The sequence below is a fragment of the Urocampus carinirostris genome, chromosome 7, assembly GCF_059441175.1.
Source record: "Urocampus carinirostris isolate Australia breed hairy pipefish chromosome 7, RoL_Ucar_1.0, whole genome shotgun sequence".
Taxonomy (NCBI): domain Eukaryota; kingdom Metazoa; phylum Chordata; class Actinopteri; order Syngnathiformes; family Syngnathidae; genus Urocampus; species Urocampus carinirostris.
In genome coordinates this window covers 45655808-45681370 of record NC_142355.1, presented here as the reverse complement: position 1 = coordinate 45681370, position 25563 = coordinate 45655808, and the positions used below count along the sequence as shown (strand labels likewise).

General features: G+C 40.5%; 1 protein-coding gene across 4 annotated transcripts in view; it reads left to right on the top strand.

The window, feature by feature from the left end:
* The window catches only part of nup93 (nucleoporin 93), an 87802-nt gene extending 62734 nt beyond the window's left edge, over positions 1-25068 (top strand). For all 4 annotated transcript variants that reach the window (XM_088341104.1, XM_088341103.1, XM_088341105.1 and 1 more), the window contains 11 exons: positions 1127-1220; positions 3514-3705; positions 3769-3895; positions 3967-4039; positions 11562-11606; positions 15858-15974; positions 16076-16194; positions 17065-17182; positions 17305-17388; positions 21772-21900; positions 24480-25068. In XM_088341104.1, the coding sequence (XP_088197230.1) occupies positions 1127-1220; positions 3514-3705; positions 3769-3895; positions 3967-4039; positions 11562-11606; positions 15858-15974; positions 16076-16194; positions 17065-17182; positions 17305-17388; positions 21772-21900; positions 24480-24590 (1209 nt within the window). In that variant the 3' untranslated portion in view covers positions 24591-25068. The remainder of the gene's footprint in view (positions 1-1126; positions 1221-3513; positions 3706-3768; positions 3896-3966; positions 4040-11561; positions 11607-15857; positions 15975-16075; positions 16195-17064; positions 17183-17304; positions 17389-21771; positions 21901-24479) is intronic.
* The last annotated feature ends 495 nt before the right edge of the window (positions 25069-25563 follow it).

The window sequence follows — 25563 nt, the reverse complement described above, 5'->3', positions numbered from 1 at the left end:
GCAGTGCAGAATTTGAGTCCCTGGCGGTGCATTGTGTTACTGATAGTTATTGTGGTCCCTGTTCTCTGTAGGTCATTGACTAGGTCTCCCCATATGGTTCTGGGATTTTTGTTCACCGTTCTGTTATCATTTTGTTGGCACGGGATAGGGATTTTGCATGGAGTCCCAGATTGAGGGAGTTTTGTATTGGTCTTCTATGTCTTCCGTTTTCAATTTTTTACTCCCACAGTTGATTTCTTGACACCAAGCATTTTGCCTATTGCAGATACAGTCTTCCCAACCAGGTGCAGTTCTACAACTCTGTCTCCGGTCTTCGCCGTCAAGGCTCTTTGGTCTTGACCATCGCGGAATTTGGAATGTGATTGACTGAGGTTGTGGGCAGGTGTATTTTATACGGATAATGAGTTAAAATGTGTGCCAGTAATACAGGTAACAAGTGGAGCCTCGTTAGAAAAAGTTAGACCTCTTTGTTTGCCAGAAATCTTGCTTGTTTGTAAGTGACCAAATATTTGTTTTCATTCTAATATAGAAATAAATTATTTAGGAATCAAACAATGTAATCCAATGCTTTTTCTCTATAATGTCTCTCGTGGCTGAGGTTTACCCATGTTGACTTTTTAGGCTTTTCTATTCTTTTCAAAATGGTAAAACTTGCACAATTAGTGGTTGACTAAATTCTCATTTGCCCTACTGTACTTGTAAACAGAATCTCCCGCAATTACGATTTATTTTTTAAGTATTGATTCCCCTTTTTTTAAAATCAATTTTTATACATTTTCTCTTTATTGGTGGTAATATTAAGGAGAGAGTTAACATAGGAGTCTCCATTGACGAGCTGAATCAGAACTAGTGATCACATATAAAAACCGCAGGGTGTCTATGTGTTATAAAAAGGGTTGCCAGGACATGTGGAACCTTTAAGAGAGAATCTGATTTTCTCGGGTTTCAGGTTAGCAGTTTTTCCTTAATCCGTTTGTTGTTGGAGGGCATGTGAAAGTCCAATTAAAGGTAAATGAGTCTTGTCTCAAGTAGGGGCGAAAAAGGAATGATAGTTTGTGTTTCTGCTTTTTAATGTGCTTAATCTTCTCAATCAAATTTGTCTTACATATTTTTCTTCTCTCTGTAGTTGAATCAGGTCTGTTTTGATGATGATGGCAGCATCTCACCTCAGGACAAACTGACCTTGCCTCAACTACAGAAACAACTGCTGGAAGATTACGGTATGCACTGTTAGTTAAAGGCTACATTTTTGGAAAGAAGTTCAGAAATTGTAATTTTAAAAAAAGTGGCCTCTCTCACCGGGTGTTTTTTTTTCCTTTATTGTGTTTAGAAGAGAGGGTCTAAAGGAAATGTGCTCATTTATGGTGACACAGGGTTTGAAATGTGTTTTGTATACATCCAAAGTGGCTAAGTGTTGCAATGACATAATGTCGCTTTGCCCGCAAGGATGCTCAAATTTTGCAATCCTAAAAAAAGTGCACAAGACATAATATTCTGTAATTTAAAACAATAAAAAATGATTACAAATAAACGCAATACATAAAAATGTATGCTATCCACCTGCAAGTATATGAGATGCATTTTTTATAAAGTGCAAAATAAAGCACAGTAGTTATTTGTCTTTTAGGAAATTGCCCAATTTTATCTTTGCATAAAACACACATTGCTCAGTACATTTGCCTTATTCCAGTGATCAGGTGGGTAACTGTAAAATTCATCCACATTATTGGTTTGCAGCAGAGTACAATATAATTTTTTTTATATAACTGTTCATGTACAGGGAAATGTATGTAGTAACTTACTTTGTTTCAAGAAGGTAGTTAAAGAATAAATCAAGTCAAAGACTTGCAGATAATTATAATTATTTCCATTTATTTTGTATTTTACTTAAAAAAAAGTTAGAAGAGCAAGTAGTGTTTGCTCATTTTCAGTATTAGTAGAGTCGACCATGGGGCAGGCTGTTTATCAGCACTGATATTTGTGAATTTGACAGATATCTGTATTGGACATTGCACTTAAAACCAGGACATTGCACTTTAAAAATGTGATAGCTTTGGAAAAGAAGCTATCCCTCAGTCAACTCTGAACCGAGAGATTGCAGGTTCGATTCCTGGCTTGTCCAAGTTAAATTTCAACGTGTAATTAATTAACCGAAAAATATGGATGCATATAAATGAATTCTCTTTAAATTGAAATAAAACTAAAGTAATATTCTTTGGTAATCGCAAGGCAAATCAAGATTTAGAAGTAAAAATGGATGGTGCTGCAATAGACGCTGTATCAGAAATTACGTTTTTAGGGGGTCATAATAGACAATAGATTAAGCTGGAAAACACACATCAGACATATACAAACTAAAGTATCTAAAAGCATTTCAATAATTAATGAAGCCAAATCCATTTTAAACTGTAATGCATTATATTTATTGTTCTGTAGTTCTGCCATACAACATGTGCAGAAGTCTGGGGCAATAATTACAAAAGTTCACTAAAGCCCCTTTTTGTCCTCCAAAAACGTGCAATTAGAACCATACACATGGTAGGATATTGAGATCATACTAATATTTTATTCCAACAGTCCAAATTATTAAAATAGATGATTTAGTAAAAATTTTCACTGCACAACTCCTATTTAAGGTCAACAAAAACATAGTTCCAGAAAACATCAATAAATTATTCATTCGGAAAGAGGGAAATTATAACTTTAGGGGCTGTAGTGAATTCATAATCCCAAAGTTGAAAACCACCAGAAAAGTATGTGTGTGTCTGTGTGTGGAGTCCAGGTTTGGAACGGATTGCAAGACGAAATCAAACAGTGTCCAACTATTCACTTGTTCAGGTTTAGATACAAAGGAACATTACTGGCGGAATACAGAGATAAGGAGGGTGGGGTATGAGTGGTGCGGGATATTGGGAATAGTGCGTCGAGTTAACCTCATGTTATTGTTGCTATTCTTATATCAAAACTGTTATTATTAATATCATTACAATTGTTGTGATATCATTGGTATATTTGGTGGGGAAGACGAAGGGGTAGGTAGCATAAGCATTTTGCTTCTTATTACCCCTTTTTGAACATATTATGTAATGTTATTTTGTTATTAAATTATTGTTTTTGTTCTGTTTTTATTTTGATGTTCAAATAAAGTATTCATTCATTCATTCATAGTTGTGTTTCCTCAAATGTTCTCTGGTTTATAAGTGGGGGTTAGCAAGTACAGCTCTGGCACCTGGCTCATTTGAGATCCAATGGACTTATTTAAAACTGCAGATAATTGTTTTATGTGATGTGGCTCATTTTTATCTTGTGGCTCCTCTCAGCATTGTCTCACGGACCAGATTAAATCAGTTGGCGTGTCAAACATCAGGCTCCCTGGAATAACAGATTTTTAATAGGTTTAGAATTCAAAATTTCTTTGGCAAAGTTCTTTGAGTCCATTATCTGACATAATTGAGAATAACAAGTTTGTATTTATGTGCTGAAATATTAAAGTATTTTCCTTCCATTTAACAGGAGAGACCCACTTCTCAGCAAGCCAGCAGCCATTCCTGTATTTCCAGGTCTTATTCCTGACCGCTCAGTTTGAAGCTGCAGTAGCATTTTTGTTTCGTATCGAAGGACTTAGAAGTCATGCTGTTCATGTGGCATTGGTGTTGTACGAGCTTCAGGTCTTGCTGAAGTTCTCCAGCCAAAGTGCTCATCTACGTAAGTATATGAACATATGATCGGGTGTTTTTTTGCTGTCTTGTAAGCATGTTTAATGTACAGTGACTCAAGAGCCTGGCGATCCCCTTACTGTGCGTCGCCTCAACTTTATCCGCTTGCTAATGCTTTACACTCGCAAATTTGAGTCCACTGATCCACGGGAAGCCTTGCAGTACTTTTACTTCTTACGGTAATTTTTTTCAGTTCTTTAGTGTTTCATTTCTCAAATGTTTTCTAATACATAACATTCGACATCTGCAGCAATGAGAAGGACAGCCAGGGAGAGAACATGTTTGTGCGATGTGTCAGTGAACTTGTAATTGAGTGTCGAGAGGTGAGTGATCAGATTTCTATTTTCAGTCACCCAACAAGGAATTATTGTCCCCCTGATCACTAGGCTTCATTTGCTTTGGCTTAAAATCAAGGTGCATATGACTGTGTTGTATACAGAAATCCCTAGTTTACGTGGTTGATGGGGACAAGAACCCCCGTGAGAAGTGAAAATCTGCAAAGTGGCATCACCCATTCATAAAAGCCCCAAAAGGGTTAGACTTAACTCGAGACTACCAAAACTGACTAGAAGTATAGGACTGTAACCCACAACATTTAATTGCAGTTGAATTAATGGTTTTATTGTCATTCTACAAAAGTAAAACTAAATTGGAGGGCTTCTTACAGTGTAAGAAAACAATTTAGAGAGCGCGAGCATCGGGCATCTTCTAATTTAGAAAGATCCTGGTGATGCTCAACAAAACGCCCCTAATGTAGCGGTTTCCCACAAGTTGTTGCTCCAAGTCATCCGTTTCTAATGGACCTGGCGTTGACAAGATACAGGATCCACAGCGGTGGCTTCGAAGAGTTGTTAACCTAGCCGTTAGCAATAGGCCGGACCAGCTGCACCGCTCTTGCCTTCTCCCTTTGTCGCTTCTGGAACCCAATAATAATCCACGTAGCACCATCTGGCGATCACAATATCGATTTTTTTTTTTTATACCAAGAAAAAAAAGCCTCCAGCAAAATTGTCAAACTCGTTGCCCGCGGGCCACATTTGGCCCAGCGTACAATTATATCCGGCCCATGAAATCATTTCATATACATCTACTGTAATGGCCCGGCTATATGAAACACTGATAACACTCAAACTATAGATCCCATAATGCAGCACTTCAGCTGCCATGCCACCGCAAGACTTCCGGTAATGTTCCTGCATTAATCGAGTTAGTTGAAGCCTGATGAGTTCAGCCACTTTTACAACTACCTGCTGACAAACAACATGTCAACAGCCAGTTTAAAAACAAACTGAGAGGTGCATTAACAGTTAGTCTTAAGTGTCAAGAAGTAAAGAGATAACGCCCAGACGCGCTCTTATCTATCACAATGTAACGAAAGGCTAAACGGAGAAAAGCAGGGTGACGTTTTTGTTGCAGTGGGTTACGCAGATGGTACACTTACAATGACCTAGAGAAAAGTTGATTCTGAAAACAGCCTTTCAAAACAGATCGGAGGGTGAATATATGTTAACTGGCATTGCTGGTAAACCCATGTGACTTGTTTGCAATGAAGCGTCATTACCCAATATCACAGGTGGATGCTCCACCTACAGGGGACTATGAAGTGTGTATTAGTGCAAGGTTTACACGTCAATTATAGATAATAAAATTTAGGACTGCATGACAAACCAAAATCCAATCGATATTGCGATGTGACGTAGTGTGATTGTGTAATCACAATACACCGCATTTCTTTCAAGGATTTATAGATAGAAACCCTAACGAAGCTCCCCGCTTAACAATCCTTTGAAATTCACCTAAAGTACCAGTCCAAGACGTACCCAAAGCAGATAAATCGAATGCTTATGTTGAATTGTTTGGAGAATATGGAGGGTTTTGTTACCTTTTGAAAGGTAACACACTAAAGTTTTGTCCAAAACTGAAATAATAATTGCAAGTGCTACTAACATTGAGCAATCTAAGTTGGAACACACAGAAATGAGAAGTTTTTATACTCGCCTTTTTTAGTCACATGCCTGAAGATGAGTTAGCATGGGCATTTTAGCTGGAAGACAGCTGGGACAATGGCATGAAGCCATACATTTGTATTTCTCCACAGTCTAACAGTCAATGAATGGGTCTAACAACCCTGTCACTAGTATTAACCCTTGGATGCATTAAGTGGGATCACAAAGGGGCCCTCATGGGTTGTTATTCTTAAAAAAGTTATACTATTGTCATATTCAATCTATTCCCCAAAAACATGCTAATGACATGATGCTATTAGTATTTTTTTTCCCCACACTTCTTTTTGAACCCTCTCATGAAATAATATATTTACTGTTAGGTCAGGGGTCTGGATCCAATGGCTCTTTTAATGAGTACATATGGTTCAGAGATAAAATACTGCTTGTGCAAATTTCTTCTGTAGCGTTCCAAATCTGATGAGCTGAAAGTTGAGTATGGTTGGGTGCTTAACTGAAACTACGCTGACAATATCAGCTGTTTAGTCAAATAATATATATGGCACAGTTTTGACTACAGTCACAGTTTACAAGAACATTCCCCGTTTTGGCTTTACGTTGCTAAGGAATCCTTTATGCGGAAGTTCATTAATTAATGGATGTTCAATGTTTAGACGCTTTAAAAAAATAAAGAAAACACTGGAACACTAGCCAAATACGCAACCATTGGATTGGGGTAGGAGTGGGTGATTTTGATTGATGGGGGTTGCCGGATCTCTGCACACATAGGACGCTCCCCTCTCACACGCTTCCTTTGCGCGAAGGGGAAACACATCCATAAACTTCATTTGAATAGAATATAATTTACTTTTATTGTCATTCTTTGTAACCATGCACACAGAACGAAATGTCGATACACCTGACCCGTACAAGCCGATGCAACTGCAGCCAAACTGGGCGCCGCCATTTTAGACCCAACTGCTGTGTTGGGAGTCATTAGGTGACCAAACCCCCCAATTCCAACCCTTAATGCCGAGCGCCAAGCAGAGCGGCAATGAGTACCAATGTTGTAAATCTTAGGTATGACTCGGCCGAGGCTTGAACCAGCGACCTCCCAGTCTCGGAGCGAGCGCCCTACCATCTAGGCTACCGAGCTGCAGTTTTTTGTGACACTTTCATAAAAGAACTTTGCCTGCACCTTGTTTTTAACTATTTACAAAAAATAGGCTTAGATGCGCTTCAACGATTCTATGTAACGAAGAGAGGATTAGCTTAAAGTGGTATATATGTTGATATGGGACACAGGCTCTATCATTTTTATTTCAGTTTTAGGGCTACAATGATTATTCTAATAATCAATGAATGGGTCGATTTTTCTTTTCATAAATCGAATCTTGAAGTTTTGGACAGATTGAAAAAATTGTGCGCAGCACAACAGAATATTCTGTAATACAAAATAGTAATATAAGAAACATTAACTTAACGATAAGCAAAAATACATACAAATGTATGCTATAGACTTGCAAATGTGTAAGATACTTTTCCTACCACTTTATCCAAAGAACACATTACATTTAGACTTATTACCCAAAACAAAAATGAAGAGAGTGCAATAAATTTCATTTTAATTTGCATCAAAATTTGTATATGCCAAAAAATATCAAAACTGTATACCATACCTACTATTAAAACTGCCATCAATGAATTTCGGTTTTTGGTTAAATCCTTGAATATGATCAATATTCACAATGTTCAGATAATAAACAATATTCTTAAAATGCAGCCCCCTTGTGTTGAGATAAACATGTCATCATTATTATTTTTTTTATTACTGTATATATTTTTTTATTTCCATATTTTTTCTTTGTATTTCTGCAGCACTTTCTGTTCCCTTGTTAACTTTGTAGTGTTAGACTGTGTAAAGGGAATTTTGTTTGTAATGATACAATGATCAATTAAAAAATGAATTAAAAAAAAAGATACCGTATTTTTGTAAAATCGGTCTCAAGGCGCTTTCTGTCGGACCAAAGAGGTTGTATACGTTTACAACTTCACAACGGGATCCAATGCACTCATCTGCATGGATTGACGTTCTTAGTGGCTCATAAATTGCGGAACACGATAATTCGATGAGGTAATTAGTTGCCAACGCTTTTAATAATTTATTGATAAGTTGTTGCAGCTTTAATATGTTTTTTCAAATCATCAAACGTCACACAGTCTAATAATATGCTCTGAAAAATTGGATTTTGTTTGGAGAGCAGTTCAGGTGGTTTCGATTACTTTTGTCTTGAAATGAAAATGATCTGCATTTATTTAGCGCTTTTCAAGTCAATGACTTCCCAAAGCGCTTTACAATATGCTTCACATTTCCAAATAACGGCCGTGCAGCCTTGTAAGGCGCTAACCTGCTTATTGGGGGCATTAGGGGTTCAGTGTCTTACCCAAGGACACTTCGACATGTAACACGAAGGAGCCGGGATTCGAAGCTGCGATCTCTTGATCCCCAGACGAGCGCTCTACCTCCTTAGCTAATGCCGCCCGTCTTAAAGAATATGGTACGGCCCTCTTAAAAAAAAAAAGATATATTATGGCTTATTAGATCAAAAAAGCTCCCGACCCTTGTGGTAGGTCATGCATCCTAGGGTTGAGTACCCATAAAAACAAAACTAGCAAAGAAAATGCACTTTTCAAAAGAAACATTGAAAATCTCATCGAAACTCCACTAGCAGTCTGGAAATGACCACGCAAGATTAACAATTGCTCTTGTATATATATTTGTGGTTTTGAAAAATACATGCTTTGCCGAAGGGACGACGTGGGACCCTCTTCCCATGGGTTCACCACCTGTAGGAGGGTCAAAAGGGGTCGGGTGCGTAGAGAGCTGGGTAGCGGCCAAGGGAGGGGTCCTTGGCACGACAATCCCTGGCTACAGAAACTGGCTTTTGGGACATGGAACGTTACCTCTCTGGCAGGGAAGGAGCCCGGGTTGGTGCATGAGGTTGAGAAATTCCGAATAGATATAGTCGGACTCACCTCCATGCACGGCTTGGGCTCTGGCACCAGTCCTCTCGAGAGGGGTTGGACTCTCTTCCACTCTGGAGTTGCCCGTGGTGAGAGGCGCAGAGCCGGTGTGGGCATATTAGTTGCTCCACGGCTCGGCGCCTGTACATTGGGGTTCACCCCGGTAGACGAGAGGGTAGCCTCCGTCCGCCTTCGGGTGGGTGGACGGGTCCTGACTGTCAGAGTACTCACCCTTCTTGGAGTCCTTAGAGGGTGTGCTTGAGAGCGCGCCCCCTGGGGACTCCCTCGTACTGTTGGGAGACTTTAACGCTCACGTGGGCGATGTCAGTGAGTCCTGGAGGGGCGTGATTGGGAAGAACGGCCACCCTGACCTGAACCTGAGTGGTGTTTCGATATTGGACTCCTTTGCCCGGCATGGTTTGTCCATAACGAACACCATGTTCAGACATAAGGGTGTCCATATGTGCACTTGGCACCAAGATACCCTAGGCCGTAGTTCGATGATCGACTTTGTCGTCGTTTCGTCGGACCTGCGGCCGCATGTTCTGGACACTCTGGTGAAGAGAGGGGCGGAGCTGTCAACTGATCACCACCTGGTGGTGAGTTGGCTTCGATGGTGGGGGAAGTTGCCGGTCCGACCCAAGCGTGTTGTTAGGATCTGTTGGGAACGGCTGGCAGAATCTCCTGTCAGAAGTTTCAATTCGCACCTCCGACAGAACTTTGCCCATATCCCGAGGGAGGCGGGGGACATTGAGTCCGAGTGGAGCATGTTCCGCGCCTCCATTGTCTAAGCGGCTGATCGGAGCTGTGGCCGTAAGGTGCCTGCCACAGCGGCAACCCTCAGACCTGTTGGTGGTCACCGGCGGTGAGGGATGCCGTCAAGCTGAAGAAAGAGTCTATATGGCTTTCCTGGCCTGTGGGACTCTGGAAGCAGCTGGCAGGTATCGGCTGGCCAAGCAGAATGCGGCCTCGGGCATGGAGGAGTTTGGCGAGGCCATGGAAACCGACTTCCGAACGGCTGCGAGGAAATTCTGGTCCACCATCCGACGTCTTAGGAGGGGGGAGCGGTGTGCTATTGACACTGTGTATAGTGCCGATGGGGCGCTGCTGACCTCGACCCAGGACGTTGTGAATCAGTGGGTGGAGTACTCCGAAGACCTCCTCAATGCCACCGACACTACTTCCTCTGGGGAAGCAGAGCCGGAGAACTCTGAGTTGGGCTCTCGCATCTCTGGGGTTGAAGTCACCGAGGTGGTCAAAAAGCTCCTCGGTGGCAGGGCCCCAGGGCTCGATGAGATCCGCCCAGAGTTCAATAAGGCTCTGGATGTTGTGGGCGTGTCATAATTGACACGCCTCTGCCACATCGCGTGGACATCGGGGACAGTGCCTCTGGACTGGCTGACTGGGGTGGTGGTTTCCCTCGTTAAGAAGGGGGGCCAGAGAGTGTGTTCCAACTTCAGGAGAATCACACTTCTCAGCCTCCCTGGTAAGGTCTATTCAGTGGTACTGGAGAGGAGGGTCTGCCAGGAGGTGGAATCTCGGATTCAGGAAGGACAGTGTGGTTTTCGTTATTGGCCGTGGAACACTGGACAGGCTCTACACACTCTGCAGGGTCTTTGAGGGTGCATGGGAGTTTGCCTGTCCGTTCTACATGTGTTTTGTGGACTTGGAGAAGGCATTCGACCGTGTTCCTCGGGAGGCCCTGTGGGGGCTGCTTCGGGAGTATGGGGTACCACACAGTCTTATCCGGGCTGTGCGGCCCCTGTATGCCCGGTGCCAGAGTCTGGTCCGCATTGCCGGCAGTAAGTCTGATTCGTTCCCGGTGAGGGTTGGACTCCGCCAGGGCTGCCCTTTGTCACCGATTCTGTTCATAACTTTGGTTGGGGATGGAGTCCGGTTTGAGGGCTTCAGCATTGCGTCACTGCTTTTTGCAGATGATGTGGTGCTGTTGGCTTCCTCAGGCCGTGATCTTCAGCTCTCGCTGAAGCGATTCACAGCCGAGTGTGAAGCGACCGGGATGAGGATCAGCACCTCCAAGTCCGAGACCATGGTACTCAGTCGGAAAAGGGTGGCATGCCCCCTTCGGGCTGGGGAAGAGATCTTGCCCCGAGTGGAGGAGTTCAAGTATCTTGGGGTCTTGTTCACAAGTGAGGGTAGGATGGAACGGGAGATCGACAGACGGGTCGGTGTAGCGTCTGCCGTCATTCGGACTCTGTACTGGTCTGTCATGGTGAAGAGGGAGCTGAGCTGATCTACCGGTCGATCTTTGTTCCTACCCTCACCTATGGTCATGACCGAAAGAACACGATCCCGGATACAAGTGGCCGAAATTAGTTTCCTCCGCAGGGTGTCCTGGTTTTCCCTTAGAGATAAGGCGAGAAGCTCAGTCATCCGGGAGGGACTCTGTGTTGAGCCACTACTCCTCCGCATTGAGAGGAGCCAGTTGAGGTGGCTCGGGCATCTGATAAGGATGCCTCCTGGACGCCTCCCTCGGGAGGTGTTCCAGGCATGTCCCACCGGCAGGAGGCCCCGGGGGCGACCAAGAACACGCTGGAGAGACTATGTCTCTTGGCTGGCTTGGGAACGCCTCGGGATCCCGTCGGATGAGCTAGAGGAGGTGGCTGGGGATAGGGACATCTGGGCTTCCCTTTTAAGGCTGCTGCCCCCGCGACCCGACCTCGGATAAGCGGAAGTTAATGGATGGATGGATGGATGATTTACACCAAATTTCTTTTATTTTAATGGTACTGGAGAAAGTGGAAGATTGCCTTTGAAAGTCTTTAAAAAGTGCATGAATTTGCCGATGTAAAGGGTGTATGAACCCTGCATTTGAGTGCCAAAAGAGAGCCGTTTCATTTTATGTGAATTGTCCTTACAGTTCGATATGTTACTTGGAAGATTGGAAAAAGACGGAAGCAAAAGGGTAAGCAAATTTTCTACAATTGCAAACATTTATAGACTGCCGTGATTGCTTTGCTCTTATCATTCAATTGATGTTCATATTTTGTTTTAGAAATCAACTTTTCATTCATTGCAGTAGTTTTATCAGCCCTATTCTTACATTAGTTTTATATTTTCTACTGTAGCTTGTTAAAATTAAAATTTGGGAATTCCAGTGTCTGTAAAGTAACTTTTTTGTAATTTTTGTAAATACCAAAATTCATTAGGTTTTCAACAATATTATAATTATAATCAATAGTTCTATATTAGAGTTCCCAGGGATCTTTGAAACGTCTTCATATGTGTTGAATTCATGATTTTAAAAATAAGGCTTTAATTGGAATTAAAATACCTTAAATCTGATTTTTGAAAGTCTTAAAAATGCAAACACAAAGATTTAGTAATATATCAAGTGTCCACGTCCAAAAAGTACAAAGGTTTGTTTTCCAAGCATTCGTTTGGATGACGCTACACAAAAATTTATTCTCATGTCCTTAAAAAAAGTCTGACACTGCACCAAAAAGTCATTTTTATGCATAATAAAATGCTTCATAAGTGTAGCAAAAGAGTTCATTGAATCAGTAGTTTTGACTGAGGATCCATGAAGTAATGTAAACATCCAAATATTTGTTTTCCATGTCCACAACTTTGGTGAGATGGAAACTTTTCAACTGGGCCAAAATCTGATTTAAAAATAAAATTAAGTCATGTTTATTTGTATAGCCCTTAATCACTTGGAGTCTCAAAGGGCTGCACAGACCATTGCAAACTAACGACTAATATTACACCATCCCCTGGTCTAAAACCTACATGATGGCAAGGTAAAACTCAAAAACCTCAGCATGAGGAAAATGAAGAAACCTTGAGAAGGGGACAACACATGAGGTAATTCCCCTTCCAGGATGACAAGTGGAATGGGTGTTGCATTAACAAACAATAAAAATAAAATACAAAACGATTAAAGTACAGACGCTGCCCTACTTACAAGATTTTGAGGTTCCGGACATTAGTTGGTAAGTTGAATTTGTCCGTAAGTTGCTTCAGTGCTGTATGTTTAATCTCTATATAAGTATGTTTAAGACTTGTATAAGTAACCCGTATTCTTTTTGTACAAAAAAAAAAAAAATATTAAATTATATGCTTTATAAAGATGAATAAAGTTAGGTCTAACTTACTTTGAAGATGGGCTTCAAGAGGTCCTCCTCCATGGTAGAGAGTGGATGAAAAAAAAGCAATCCAACCATTTTCTCAACCGCATCAAGCTTTCTTATTCCACTTTCATTTTAAAAGAAACTGCTTGCCGGTTCTTAACACTTTACACCAACCATATTGAATGGATGGTATACTGGACTGTCTCAGAAAATTAGAATATTGTGATAAAGTTCTTTATTTTCTGTAATGCAATTAAAAAAACAAAAATGTCATACATTCTGGATTCATTACACATCAACTGAACTATTTCAAGCCTTTTATTATTTGAATATTGCTGATTTTGGCTTACAGCTGAAAAAACTCAAAAATCCTATCTCAAAATATTAGAATACTTCCTCAGACCAAGTAAAAAAAATAATTTTATAACAGCAAAACTAAATCAAACATTTGAAAATGTCCATTGATGCACTTAGTACTTGGTTGGGAATCCTTTTGCACGGATTACTGCATCAATCTGGCGTGGCATGGAGGCAATCAGCCTGTGGCATTGCTGAGGTGTTATTGATGCCCAGGATGCTTCGATAGCGGCCTTCAGCTCATTTGCATTTGTAGGTCTGGTGTCTTTCATCTTCTTCTTAACTATACCCCACAAATTCTCGATGGGGTTCAGGTCAGGGGAATTAGCAGGCCAATCAAGGACAGTGATGCCATGGTCAGTGCACCAGTTACTGGTGGTTTTGGCACTGTGGGCAGGTGCCAGATCATGCTGGAAAATGAAATACTCATCTCCATAGAGCTTTTCAGCAGATGGAAGCATGTAGTGCTCTAAAATCTCTTGGTACACAGTTGCATTTACTCTGGACTTGATGAAACACAGTGGACCAACACCAGCAGCTGACATGGCTCCCCAAACCATTGCTGACTGTGGGAACTTCACACTGGATTTCAAGCAACTTGGATTTTGCTCTTCTCCAGCCTTTCTCCAGACTCTGGCGCCTTGACTTCCAAATGAAATGCAAAACTTGCTTTCGTCTGAAAAGAGGACTTTGGACCACTCTGCAACTGTCCAGTGCTTCTTCTCCATAGCCCAAGTCAGACGCTTCTTCCGTTGTCTTGAGTTAAGAAGTGGCTTGACCATGGGAATACGGCTATTGTAGCCCATTTCCCGGACACGTCTGTGAACTGTGGCTTTTGATACCTGGACTCCAGCTTCAGCCCACTGTCTTTGAAGCTCCCTCAAATTCTGGAAGCGGCTTTTCTTCGCTATTTTGTTAAGGCTGCGGTCATCTCTCTTGGTTGTGCAGCGTTTCCGGCCACATTTTTCCCTTCCAACAGACTTTTTGTGGATATGCTTTGAAACTGCACTCTGTGAACAGCCTGCTCTTTGAGAAATTTCTTTTTGTGTCTTACCCTCCTGATGGAGGGTATCAATGATGGTCCTCTGGACAGCAGTTAGATCAGCAGTCTTCCCCATACTTGTGATTTAGTTTACTGAACCAAGCTGAGTGTTTTTAAGGCTCAGGAAACCCTCGCAAGGTGTTTCGAGTTAATTAGATGATTCAGGTGATTAGTTGAATAGCCTACTTGTATACTTTTTCATGATATTCTAATATTTTGAGATAGGATTTTTTAGTTTTCTTAAGCTGTAAGCCAAATTCAGCAATATTCAAATAATAAAAGGCTTGAAATAGTTCAGTTGATGTGTAATGAATCCAGAATGTATGAGATTTTTGTTTTTTTAATTGCATTACAGAAAATAAAGAACTTTATCACAATATTCTAATTTTCTGAGACAGTCCAGTATGTAGTATGTTTACACACAAACTAAGAAGTTTCTTCTTCGAGGTGGATGGTGGGTGACATCTCACAATGCCACACGCCGCTAGCTTCGGAAAGAAGCACTACAGTACTGTCCTCTACTCAGAAAAAGGTGCACACAATACAAAATCTAACGTAGTTTTTCTGTAAGTCGTATGGTCGTAAGTAGGGGAGCGTCTGCATAAAATAGAATAAAAAATAAAGAGGGTGACCAAGTTTCAATGGATGTAGCATTAACAAACAATACTCAGACATTGTCAACATGAAATATAAGGCATTCATTAGCTCTTGAACATGTGTGTTTTAAGCCTAGATTTAAACAGTTTCACTGAGGTTGCATATCAAAATCTCAGAGTATTCCACAGCATTGAGGCCCAAATTGAGAACGCTTTCCAACTTGCGGATCTCTTCTTGGCTCTTGGGATCACAAATAGACCAGCACTTTCAGAGCGAAGGCTCCGGACAGGAACATAGTGGGAAATTAAATCTGAAAGATATGTGGGAGCAAGTCCATGAACGATTTTGTATAATATCAACAGAACACTAAAAGCACATCTTAAGCTGTCAAACTTTCTTGTTTTAAATTAAAAGCCTCGCTGCAGCATTTTGTACCCAGCTGCAGGCTCTTGATGCTGGACCTAGGGAGACCGGAGAGTAGTACATTACAGTATTTGAGACGGGAGGTAACAAACGCATGAATTATAATATGCGCATCAGACTGAGACAGCATAGGGCAAATTTTTGCAATGTTCCGAAGATGAAAAAAAACTGTTCTAGTAGTATTCTTGTGTGTTTTTGGAAGGACGGATTGTGGTCAAATATGACACCTAGACTTTTGACTGAGTCACTCTGGGTGTTAATACATTTGTCAATGTTTAGAGCAGTGTTTGAGGAACAACTCGCGGTATTTGGATGGACCAATAAATAACATTTTGGTCGTTTTAGGGTTGAGGCGCTAGAAGTTAAGTAAAATCCATCTTTTTATTTCAGTGAGGCAGGCCTCCAAATTTCCAGAGTTAAGTGAGGGAGATTCCTCCAATTAATTTTTTTAATTGCCTCTAATTCATGTAATGTTTTGTTTTGTTCAATTGTGTTATTTTGTTGACTTGGCCTTAAATTGTATTTCAAAAAGCATTCAAAAAAGTCTTAGTTTTGAATTTAGCCTTAAGCTGTTGGAACACTGATAAGGTAAGGCTGCCATAACCCACGGGTCTACTGTATCTCTCTTCCACCAGCACCTGATTTTGCGTCTTTCTTTCTCCAGCGTGGGGTTATTGATAAGTTCACCAAAGACACCGGAGCTATCATAAGTAAAGTGGCTTCTGAAGCTGAGAACAAGGGTTTGTTTGAGGAGGCAGTCAAACTGTATGAGCTGGCCATGGTGAGCACTCTTCTTTGTCTTGCCTTCCTCCAATGCAATGCACATTTAACGCTTGTCTTGCTTACTTCTACTCTTCCTCATCACACCTCGGTGCTGTGAAGAATCCGGACAAGGTGTTGGAGCTGATGAACAAGTTGCTGATCCCTGTCATTGCTCAGGTCAACGCTCCTCAGTCCAATAAGGAGAGGCTGAAAAACACTGCTGTGGCCATTGCTGAAAGGTTGGAACTCATAAATTACCGTATTTTCATGACCATCGGGCACACCATGTTAGAAGACACAGTCGCTGTAGGTGGTTCGAGTTCTGTATTTCACACATACACGGCGCACCGCAGGATAGGGCGCGGATGCCCCCTGCTGCGGCTGCCTTACATCAACACAGACAAGCACACCAGTGTGCAGATTTAAAAATACTGTGGGAGCAAAACAGTTTGGTTGTGGTTTATTTAAGTATTGCTAACTAAGTCGAACACACAGATAGAAACTTGTCTGATTTAGTTTTTTAGCTTCCTCCACTTGCGAACCATCATTTCATTTATTTTTAATTCTCTCACAGCTGCTTGGTTTCCATGTTCTACCACAGAGCTTGGATATCAACATATTGGTGGGCGAAAAGACAGAACACATTCAATGGAGGGAAAGTGGGGTTTTGGATTTGAATAATGCGATCAGACAAGTCTTTTCACCACAGAAATTTTCAGATCGCTAGATATGCTACAATGTTAGTATCCATGAGTACTTTAGCAAACAATGGAATCCTTGCGTGTGACGTAATTTTTGTTCTTTCGCACAAGCGGGACACTTGAAGTCACAGGAGATTGCATACAGGTCACATTTAGTTGGAAATGTGAGCGATCTCACAAAAACCTTGGATCTCACCCCAAAAAATTTAATCGAGCCCTAATCTCTTTCGCCTCTTTACACCACACACACAAGGAGCACCGCACAATATGGCGTGCTGCACAATTTAAAGAAATTTTGGGACTTTTATGTGTGCCTTTTGGTGGTGAATACACGGTAACTTGATAAACTTATCTATTTACCGCAACAGATAGGATTATATCAAATTATTCTTTGTCTGTATATTACAGGTATCATTCTCAAGCCATCACTGGTGACCAGGTTCTTGTCAGCACGTTCTACCTTCTTTTGGATCTGATGACCTTCTTTGACGAATATCACGCAGGGCAGATCGATAGAGCATATGAAGTGAGTGAATGAGAATATTATTTGAAAGGATGATAGTAATCAGTGCAAGTGTCTTAACTGTCATAAATAACGGGTTCACCAGAGTTACAGTAAATAACATTAATGGTGTCCCCATCTGTCAGGTGATGGACCGTCTTAAGCTTCTGCCCCTCTGCCAAGACCAAGTGAACGAGAGAGCTGCAGCCTTTCTGAAGTTTGGTCATGAGGTAATAATAAGTTCAATTAAAATAATAGTTGGCAATTCTGTTGTTGTATATCAGTGGTTGGCAATCAGTGAATTGCAATCACGGAGTAGCGGGCCGTGTGTCGACTGGTAGAAGGCTGCACATAAAGACTATTTATTAGTCAATACACGGATTTTTACCACCCCAAAAATGTTTCTACATTTTGGTGCACGTTTTACGGAGGTTTTACTTTAGTGTGTCGCCGCAATTGACCTATGGCTAAGTCCCGCATTCTTTACCCACTCAAATAAACATCCAACATTTTTTGAAGCGTGCTATGGCAAATGTAGCAGTAGGAGACATTTGGCAGGAGGCAATTGATGCTTTTTAATCCCAGAAAGATAACATACCATCTCAAAGTCACCAAAGGGGCTTGAACTATGCACTGGTGGCTTATATTCATGATTTCATCGTTCAGGATGGCGATTAAAAGCTTCAGCTAGTCTATATCTAAACAGCATATTTCCCAGGACAAGCCTTTTTACCATCTCGAGCCTACTAGGAGTGCCTCTTCGTTAGTTTGGTGCTACAGTATTTACGTTGATTCATTGAGCATTACATTCCAACATTTGTTATCTTGGTTATTTACAGGTAAGTTAAAGACTCTAAGCTCCAAAAGTTAACGTATAGGTTAGGTTAACACTAGATAAATAGATAGATTATTATTATTCAGATTATTCATCCCTGTAGGGAAATTCACACTTCCAGCAATATCCTTGTTAAAAAATAAAATAATAAAATAAAAGATATAGAATACAAAAATACCCAATATATCATATTGATAAAGAGCATTTAAATAGTGTTATGGAAAATACAAACTGTTATAAAAAAAGGGTAATATGCAAATGTGGGGGTGGCATTTAATGTGGGCTTCTACTCCCCCGGGTGGAGTTAAAGAGCCTCATGGCATGAGGGAGAAATTATCTCCTCAGTCTGTCCGTGGAACAAGACTGTGACAGCAGTCTGTTGCTGAAAGTGTTCTTCTGTTTGGAGATGATGCTGTCTAGTGGATTTAATGAATTGTCCATGATTGACCGCAGCTTGTTCAGTGCCCGTCTCTCAGCTACAGTTCTCAGGCTGTCCAGCTCTGTGCCCACAACAGAGCCCGCCTTCCTCACCAGTTTATTAGGACGAGAGGCATCCTCCTTATTAGCGCTGCCTCCCTAACACACTGCCGCATAGAAGAGGGCGCTTGCCACAACAGTCTGATAGAACATTTGCAGGAGCTTTTTGCAGATGTTTTTGCCAGCCTTCTGAGGAAGTAGTCGGCTTTGTCCTTTCCTCCACAGAGCTTCTGTGTTGGCAGTCCAGTCCAGTTTATTGTCCAGCTACACACCCAGGTAATTGTAGGTCTGGACAAACCACACATTCTCCTTTGATAGTTACAGGTTCCGGGTGAGGTCTAGTCCTCCTGAAGTCCACAACCATCTCCCTGGTCTTGGTGGTGTTCAGGTGCAGGTGGTTAGCGTCGCTCCATTGGACAAAGTCCTGGATTAATTTCCTGTACTCCTCCTCCTGCCCACTTCTGATACATCCCACCATAGCAGTGTCATTGGCAAACATCTGCACGAGGCAGGACTCAGAGTGGTACTAAAACATAAGTGCTCGAATTCCAATTTTTGGGGTGAAATCTAATGTTGACAAAGGAGCCCTTTGGACAAGAGCTATCAATCCTGTATCATTACCAACATATAAAAGCTAGCACATAACAGGCCCCTGAACTCTCAGGTAACAAATAACTCAGGCTTAGTCATAGGTAAATTAAGCAATAGGTTGACATATAAGGCTTACCTAAATTGCTCACCATTGGATGCAACGGGAGTGCCAAGTCCTAACCACTAGGCTACTGGGGTTATACAAAGTCATTTTTCTCATTATCATTTGATTTTTTCTCAGGATTTGTACAGGTGCTTGAAATCCTTGAAAATTTCTAAATTTTAGTGTTGTGTTTTCAAGGGTTGAAAAGTGCTTTAATTTTCTGAAGTGCTTGTAAATAGATTAATCTTTGGTGGCTTTCGTTGCCATTGTATTTCTTTCTCTATTAACTCCACAGCTGGCATTAGTCTGTATGAAATTGTCCTATGAGGCGTCACTCCCAGGAGGACTGGTGCGTGCTACCCCTAAACAGGGAACTATGAAATGTGTGTTGAAAGGAGTACGTATTAATTATGAACAATTTACTATAGGCCATGCAAAAGGTAAAGTTAGTATTTCCCAGTGGTAAATTGTTATCGGAAGAACTGCAATTGAAAATGTAAGTTACATACCGTATTAATGTCATTTTTCCAAACACATCGGAAGAGATTAGTCTCCAAACCTATATACAGTGAATAAAATAAGTATCTAAACACCCTGCTATTTTGATATTCGTCCCACTTAGAAATCATGGAGGGGTCTGAAATTTTCCTCGTAGGTACATGTCCAACGTGAGAGAGAGAAACTAAAGAAAGATTCATAAATGACAATGCATGATATTTTAACGATTTATTTCAGTGATACAGCTGCAAATAAGTATTTGAACACCTGAGAAAATGAAATGAAATGAAACGGTAGCCTTTGTTTGCTATTACAGAGGTCAAACGTTCCTTGTAGTCTTTCACCAGGTTTGCACACACTGCAGTAGGGAACTTTGCTCCTCCACACAGATTTTCTCTAGATCAGTCAGGTTTTTGCGCTGTTGCTGAGAAACATAGAGTTTGAGCTCTCTCCAAAGATTTTCAATTAGAGTCAGGTCTGGAGACTGGCTGGGCCATGCTAGAACCTTGATATGCTTCTTACGTAGCCACTCCTTGGTTTTCCTGGCTGTGTGATTCGGGTCGTTGTCGTGTTGGAAGACCCAGCCACGACCCGTCTTCAATGCCCTGACTGAGCGAGGGAGGTTGTTCCCCGAAATTTCACAATACACTGAATCAGTCATCCTCCCATTTAATGCAGTGCACTCGTCCCGTCCCATGAGCAGAAAAACACCCCCACAGTATGACGCTAGCACCCCCATGCTTCAGAGTAGGGGTGGTGTTCTTCGGATTGTACTTTTCTTTATTCTTCCTCCAAAACACCCTTTGTGGAATTATGACCTAAAATTTCTATTTTGGCCCCTTTTGACCGCAAGACTTTCTGTCATGACCCCTCTGTATATTCCGAATGGTCATGTGCAAACTTAAGATGGGCTGGTTTAATCAGTGTAACCTTTCGTGCCATGCATGATTTCAATCTATGACGTCTTAGTGTATTACCAACAGTAACCTTGGAAACGATGGTCCCAGCTCTTTTCAGGTCATTGACCAACTCCTGTCGAGTAGTTCCCGGCTGATTCGTCACTTTTCTCCGAATCATTGAGACTCCTTTTGGTCATATCTTGCATGGGGCTCCACTCTGATTAAGATTGACCGTCATGTTTAGCTTCTTCCATTTCCTAATGATTGCTCCAACAGTGGACCTTTTTATGCCAAGCTGCTTGGCAATTGCTCCGTAGCCCTAACCAGCCTTGTGGAGGTGTACATTTTTGTCCCTGGTGTCTTTAGACAGCTCTTTGGGCTTCACCATGTTACAATTTAAAGTCTTACTGATTGTATGGGGTCGACAAGTGTCTCTATGCAGCTAACGACCTCACAGGTGCATCTTATTCAGGATGATACATGGGAGTGCAGGTGGACTTTTTATGGGTGGACTAACAGGTCTTTCAAGGTCAGAATTCTAGATGATATCTAGGTGTTCAAAGACTTTACAGCTGTAATACACAAACGAATTGTTAAAAAAATCATGCATTGCGATTTATGGATTTTTTTTTTTAATTCATCTCTCACAGTGGACATGCACATGCACCTAACGATGAAAATTTCAGACCCCTCCATGATATCTAAGTGCAAAACAGCAGGGTGTTCAAGTACTTATCTTCTTCACTCTATTTGAGATTTACACAAGATGTAAAAAAAAAAAAAATTTTAATAAATCCACACACAAATTTAACAATTGCATATGTAAATTGTGAATAAATTTGTGGGTCCGCAAAATACATGATTCACAGCGGATTTTTTTAATGATACTAGAGAAATTGGAAATTTGGCTTTAAAAGCCCTTAAAAAGTGCTTTAAATATTGGTACGAACTCTGATTTTTACTTATGGTGCCTCCTTTTAAAGCGTTTTAATGGAGGATTATGGGAAAGAGTTCAGCCAGTGTGTACAATATGGCACTCTGAGTAAAAAATGTGGTGAGATAAAATCTAATGCCTTTTCCTTTTTAATCAATAATCCTTAGTAGTCTAGTAATAACACAGTGGCTTTAGGCCCATTAAAATTATTATAATTGTTATGATTGCTAATATGATTATCGGGCCTGTTGTTTATGACACATTATTTTTGTCTAGGTGCGTCACAACCTGTCGGAGGTACTACTCGCCACCATGAACATTCTTTTAAAACAGCACAAACAACAGAAGGGAGCACTGGCTGGCACACCAGCACGAGCTCAGAGGACAATGGAAGACAAACATTCAGTGAGTTTGTGGGCTGTTAAGGTAGCAGAATACAATTTTGCGTTACCAAATTGTGTACCTTTAATTGTGATTTCATATTTTGGTAATGCTCAAACTTAGGGCTGCATGATTACCCGAAATCTAATCGTTATTGTAATTTTACGTAGTGCGATTGTGTTATTCCAATACACTGCATTTTTTTCAAGGATTTATAGACCACAACCCTCACAATGTTATCCAGAAGAGGGTGCTTACTTAAAATAATTGATTTAACAATCCAAATGCAACAAAAATCCCAATCCAAAAAGTATATTGAATGCTGTTGTTCAACATTTTGAAGAATCTGGACGATGTTGGTCCCTGTTGAATGGTAACGCTGAAATGATCACTGCAAGTGCTACTAATATTGAGTAATACAAGTTGGGGTTTTTTTTTTCTTTCCTGAATTTTTGCAATCACCTGCATGCAAATGAGTGTAGCATCGTCATCTTAGCTGGAAAAAAGCTTGGGTCAATAGCATGATTCCTTACCTGGTCCCAGGTCAAATTTGATAACAATCTGAAAAACTAAACCTTAGTATTTTACATTTTTCTATGGGTAAGCCTAGGCGTTTCCAAGAGTGGCCATTTGGAGACTCCAAAAGAACCAGTGACTGGTGACATCGAACAGACAGACACCAGTCTGATTACCTTGTCACTTAGTATAAACATTTGGATGTAAGTTATTCTTCAAAAAGTTGCAATATATCCAGGCAATGTTCCCATCTCTTGGTATAACTTGGAGCAACATCAGTCATGCGTGTTGCAACCAATTTATTATCAAACATGTCCAAAACCTGACATCAAATGTAGTTACATTCTCCTGGCTTTTCGGCTACACATTAATTGATATAATATTGTAAAGGGGCAGCACGGCGGCGCAGTGGTTAGCGCTTGTGCGGCACAGTTCTAAGGTCTTGGGTTCAAATCCAGCTACCGACCTTACTGTGCGGAGTCTCGATGTTCTCCCCGTGCTTGCGTTGGTTTCCTCCGGGCACTCCGGTTTCCTCCCACATTCCAAAGACATGCATGTCAGGTTAATTGGCCGGCCCAAATTGTCCCTAGGTGTGAGCGAGTGAGTTGTCTGTCCCTGTGTGCCCTGCGATTGGCTGGTAACCAGTTCAGGGTGTCCCCTGCCCACTGCCCGATGATTGCTGGAATGGGCTCCAGCACCCCCGCGACCCTACTGAGGATAAGCGGTGCAGCTAATGAGATGAGATGAGAATATTGTAAAGGTTGCACGGCCCACAAATGTTGTTTTCACAACTTTTCACAACTTTTACATAAGGTTTCACTTTTAAAAAAAGAATTAATTAGTTGATTCCAACATTTTGTGGATTTATTTAGTCAGTTGCTAGTGGAAGTACAATGTTTCCAAATAATTGACTGTTACATTCAAATAATTTGCAATTTTTTTTAATCTATCACAACAGCGATCAAAGAGACCCCAAACAATGTGGCCTTTCTCTGCCATTTTTCTTTTCGTTTTACCCCTTTTCATTTTTTACTTTTGTTTTTTTTTTCCCTAGCTTTTTACTTTTTTTCTTTTTGTTTTCTACTTATCTTTTTCTTTTATTTGTTTTTTTTGTTCTCTTTATTTCTTTTGTGTCTTTTTGTACTTTTGTCTCTTTTTAGTGGGCAATGTTTAACTTTTTTGGTTGCACAATTTATCTTTGTTTTACTTTGTTTGGTGAGGGTTATTTTAAGTGCGTACATTTGATATTTTATATTGTGCAAATGTTCTTGATTTTTTTTTTAAGAGTTCATTATTTCCTTTTTTCAAATGTTATTTATGTTGTGATGTTGACTTTGGTTATGAAGACGTGTCAAAATAAATAATTTGAATTTTATTTTCTGATGTTTTATTTATTATTAAGTTTTATTTTGAAAATTGTCCAGACCACTATTTTAATGAGTTTAAAGTGCTATCTAGTGCATTTCGTATGTGGGTAGGTACTTCTATCGATTGAAGAATTAAAAAGCAAAAAATGGTCAACGGGGGGAGGAGCGGGGTGCTAGGAATACACTGGGGAGCCAAAGGGGCGCCAGCCTGGAAAAGTTTGGGAACCATCGAAACAATAATCTTTTTAAGCTATCTACTCCAGTTTTGCAATTTCGAGCCCTGATTGTTATGCGCAGGATAGGTTTTCTTGTGCGCTGAGAAGGTCGGGCCAGTACGCAATTGCGCACGCATGGAGCTTAGAGGGACCATTGATTATTAGTATTCCTCATAAAGTATGTCAATGGCATGATGCCATAAGTATTTTCCATTAAGGGCTATACAAATACTTGACTCACTAATTTTTGACCCCACTCATGGAAGAGTGTATGTCCTAGTGGGTCATGCATCCAAGTTTTAAGTACGCACCAAAAACAAAACTAGTACAACAAAAATTGAAATTTCAATACTGATCTGATAATGGCATTTGTTTTTTCCCCCCCAAAATGGTGCAGCCCTAGTCACCATACAGATTATTTTTTGTTGCAATTGTATTTTGGCTTTTGCAGATCCCATTTAAAGCTTCTCTTGTATGCTAATCTTTACTCTTTGTCTTATCACAGCAGCCACATGCTCAAGCTCAAGCCCTGATCACTTTCTCTGGTTTGATTCCCTACAACATGGCTGCCGAAACCAATGCTAGACTGGTGCAGATGGAAATAATGATGGACTGAGATGTCTCCATATTCCACATCAAAAACAAGCTAGGGATGTTTTGGTGACACCAGCTCTTTACTGCACAAATTTTTGTTATAACATTTTAATTGTTGGTGTGTGCTTTTGTATTTTGTGTTGGTTATTAGTTGATTAAATGTTGACCCTTCCCCATTGTTTTGTCTGATACTTGTACCACTGTGTTTTTCTTTTCATTAAAAAGTCGTCTTTTTCTTGTTGTTCTGCTGAATTACATTTATATTTTGCCTGTTTTTTTTTTGTTTGTTTTTTGTTTTTGTTTTTTTCAAAACGTCTCATTTCATTGCATGCTTTTTAAATGCATCTGGGTTTCTTGGGAAAAAATACTGACAGCTGTTCATTTCCATTTCTACCACAATCCATTTTTCCTCCTCACTAGCCAAAGTGTTCTTAACTGTTATTAATTTTATAGACTTGTGAATTAGTTTCCAAACAATAAACTGAAGTAGTTTGAAATTATTTTACAGTGTTCCTGCACATCCCTGAAGTCTTAAAGGGCATTTAATTCATTATTCTAAAAATAAAGCCTTAATTGTCATTAAAATGTCTTAAATATGTAAAAGCATACGTTTTTTCAAGTATTTGTTGTATGATGCTGCACTCAACATTGATCATGAATATAGCAGTATTTTTCAAAAACATTTTACACTGGACTAAACAGGTAATTTTCTTGCATCTTGAAAAAAATTTCCTGAATGTAGCAGAGTTCTTTGGAATTAGTAGTTATCGGCTAGTTTTGGCTGAGGATCCGTGAAGTACTGTTAACATCCTTTTTAGGTATAATTTTTTGTTTTGTTTAAGTTGCTTTTTTCTGACTTCAATTTAATTTCAAAAGGTCTAATAAGTCTTCAATTTAACTTGCCTTTAGCTGTTTTACCTTTCTGCGAGCAAACTGTCTCATTACAAAAATTGTGGCCTAAGCGCAGCTATTTTTATTTGTCAACTTCAAGTATT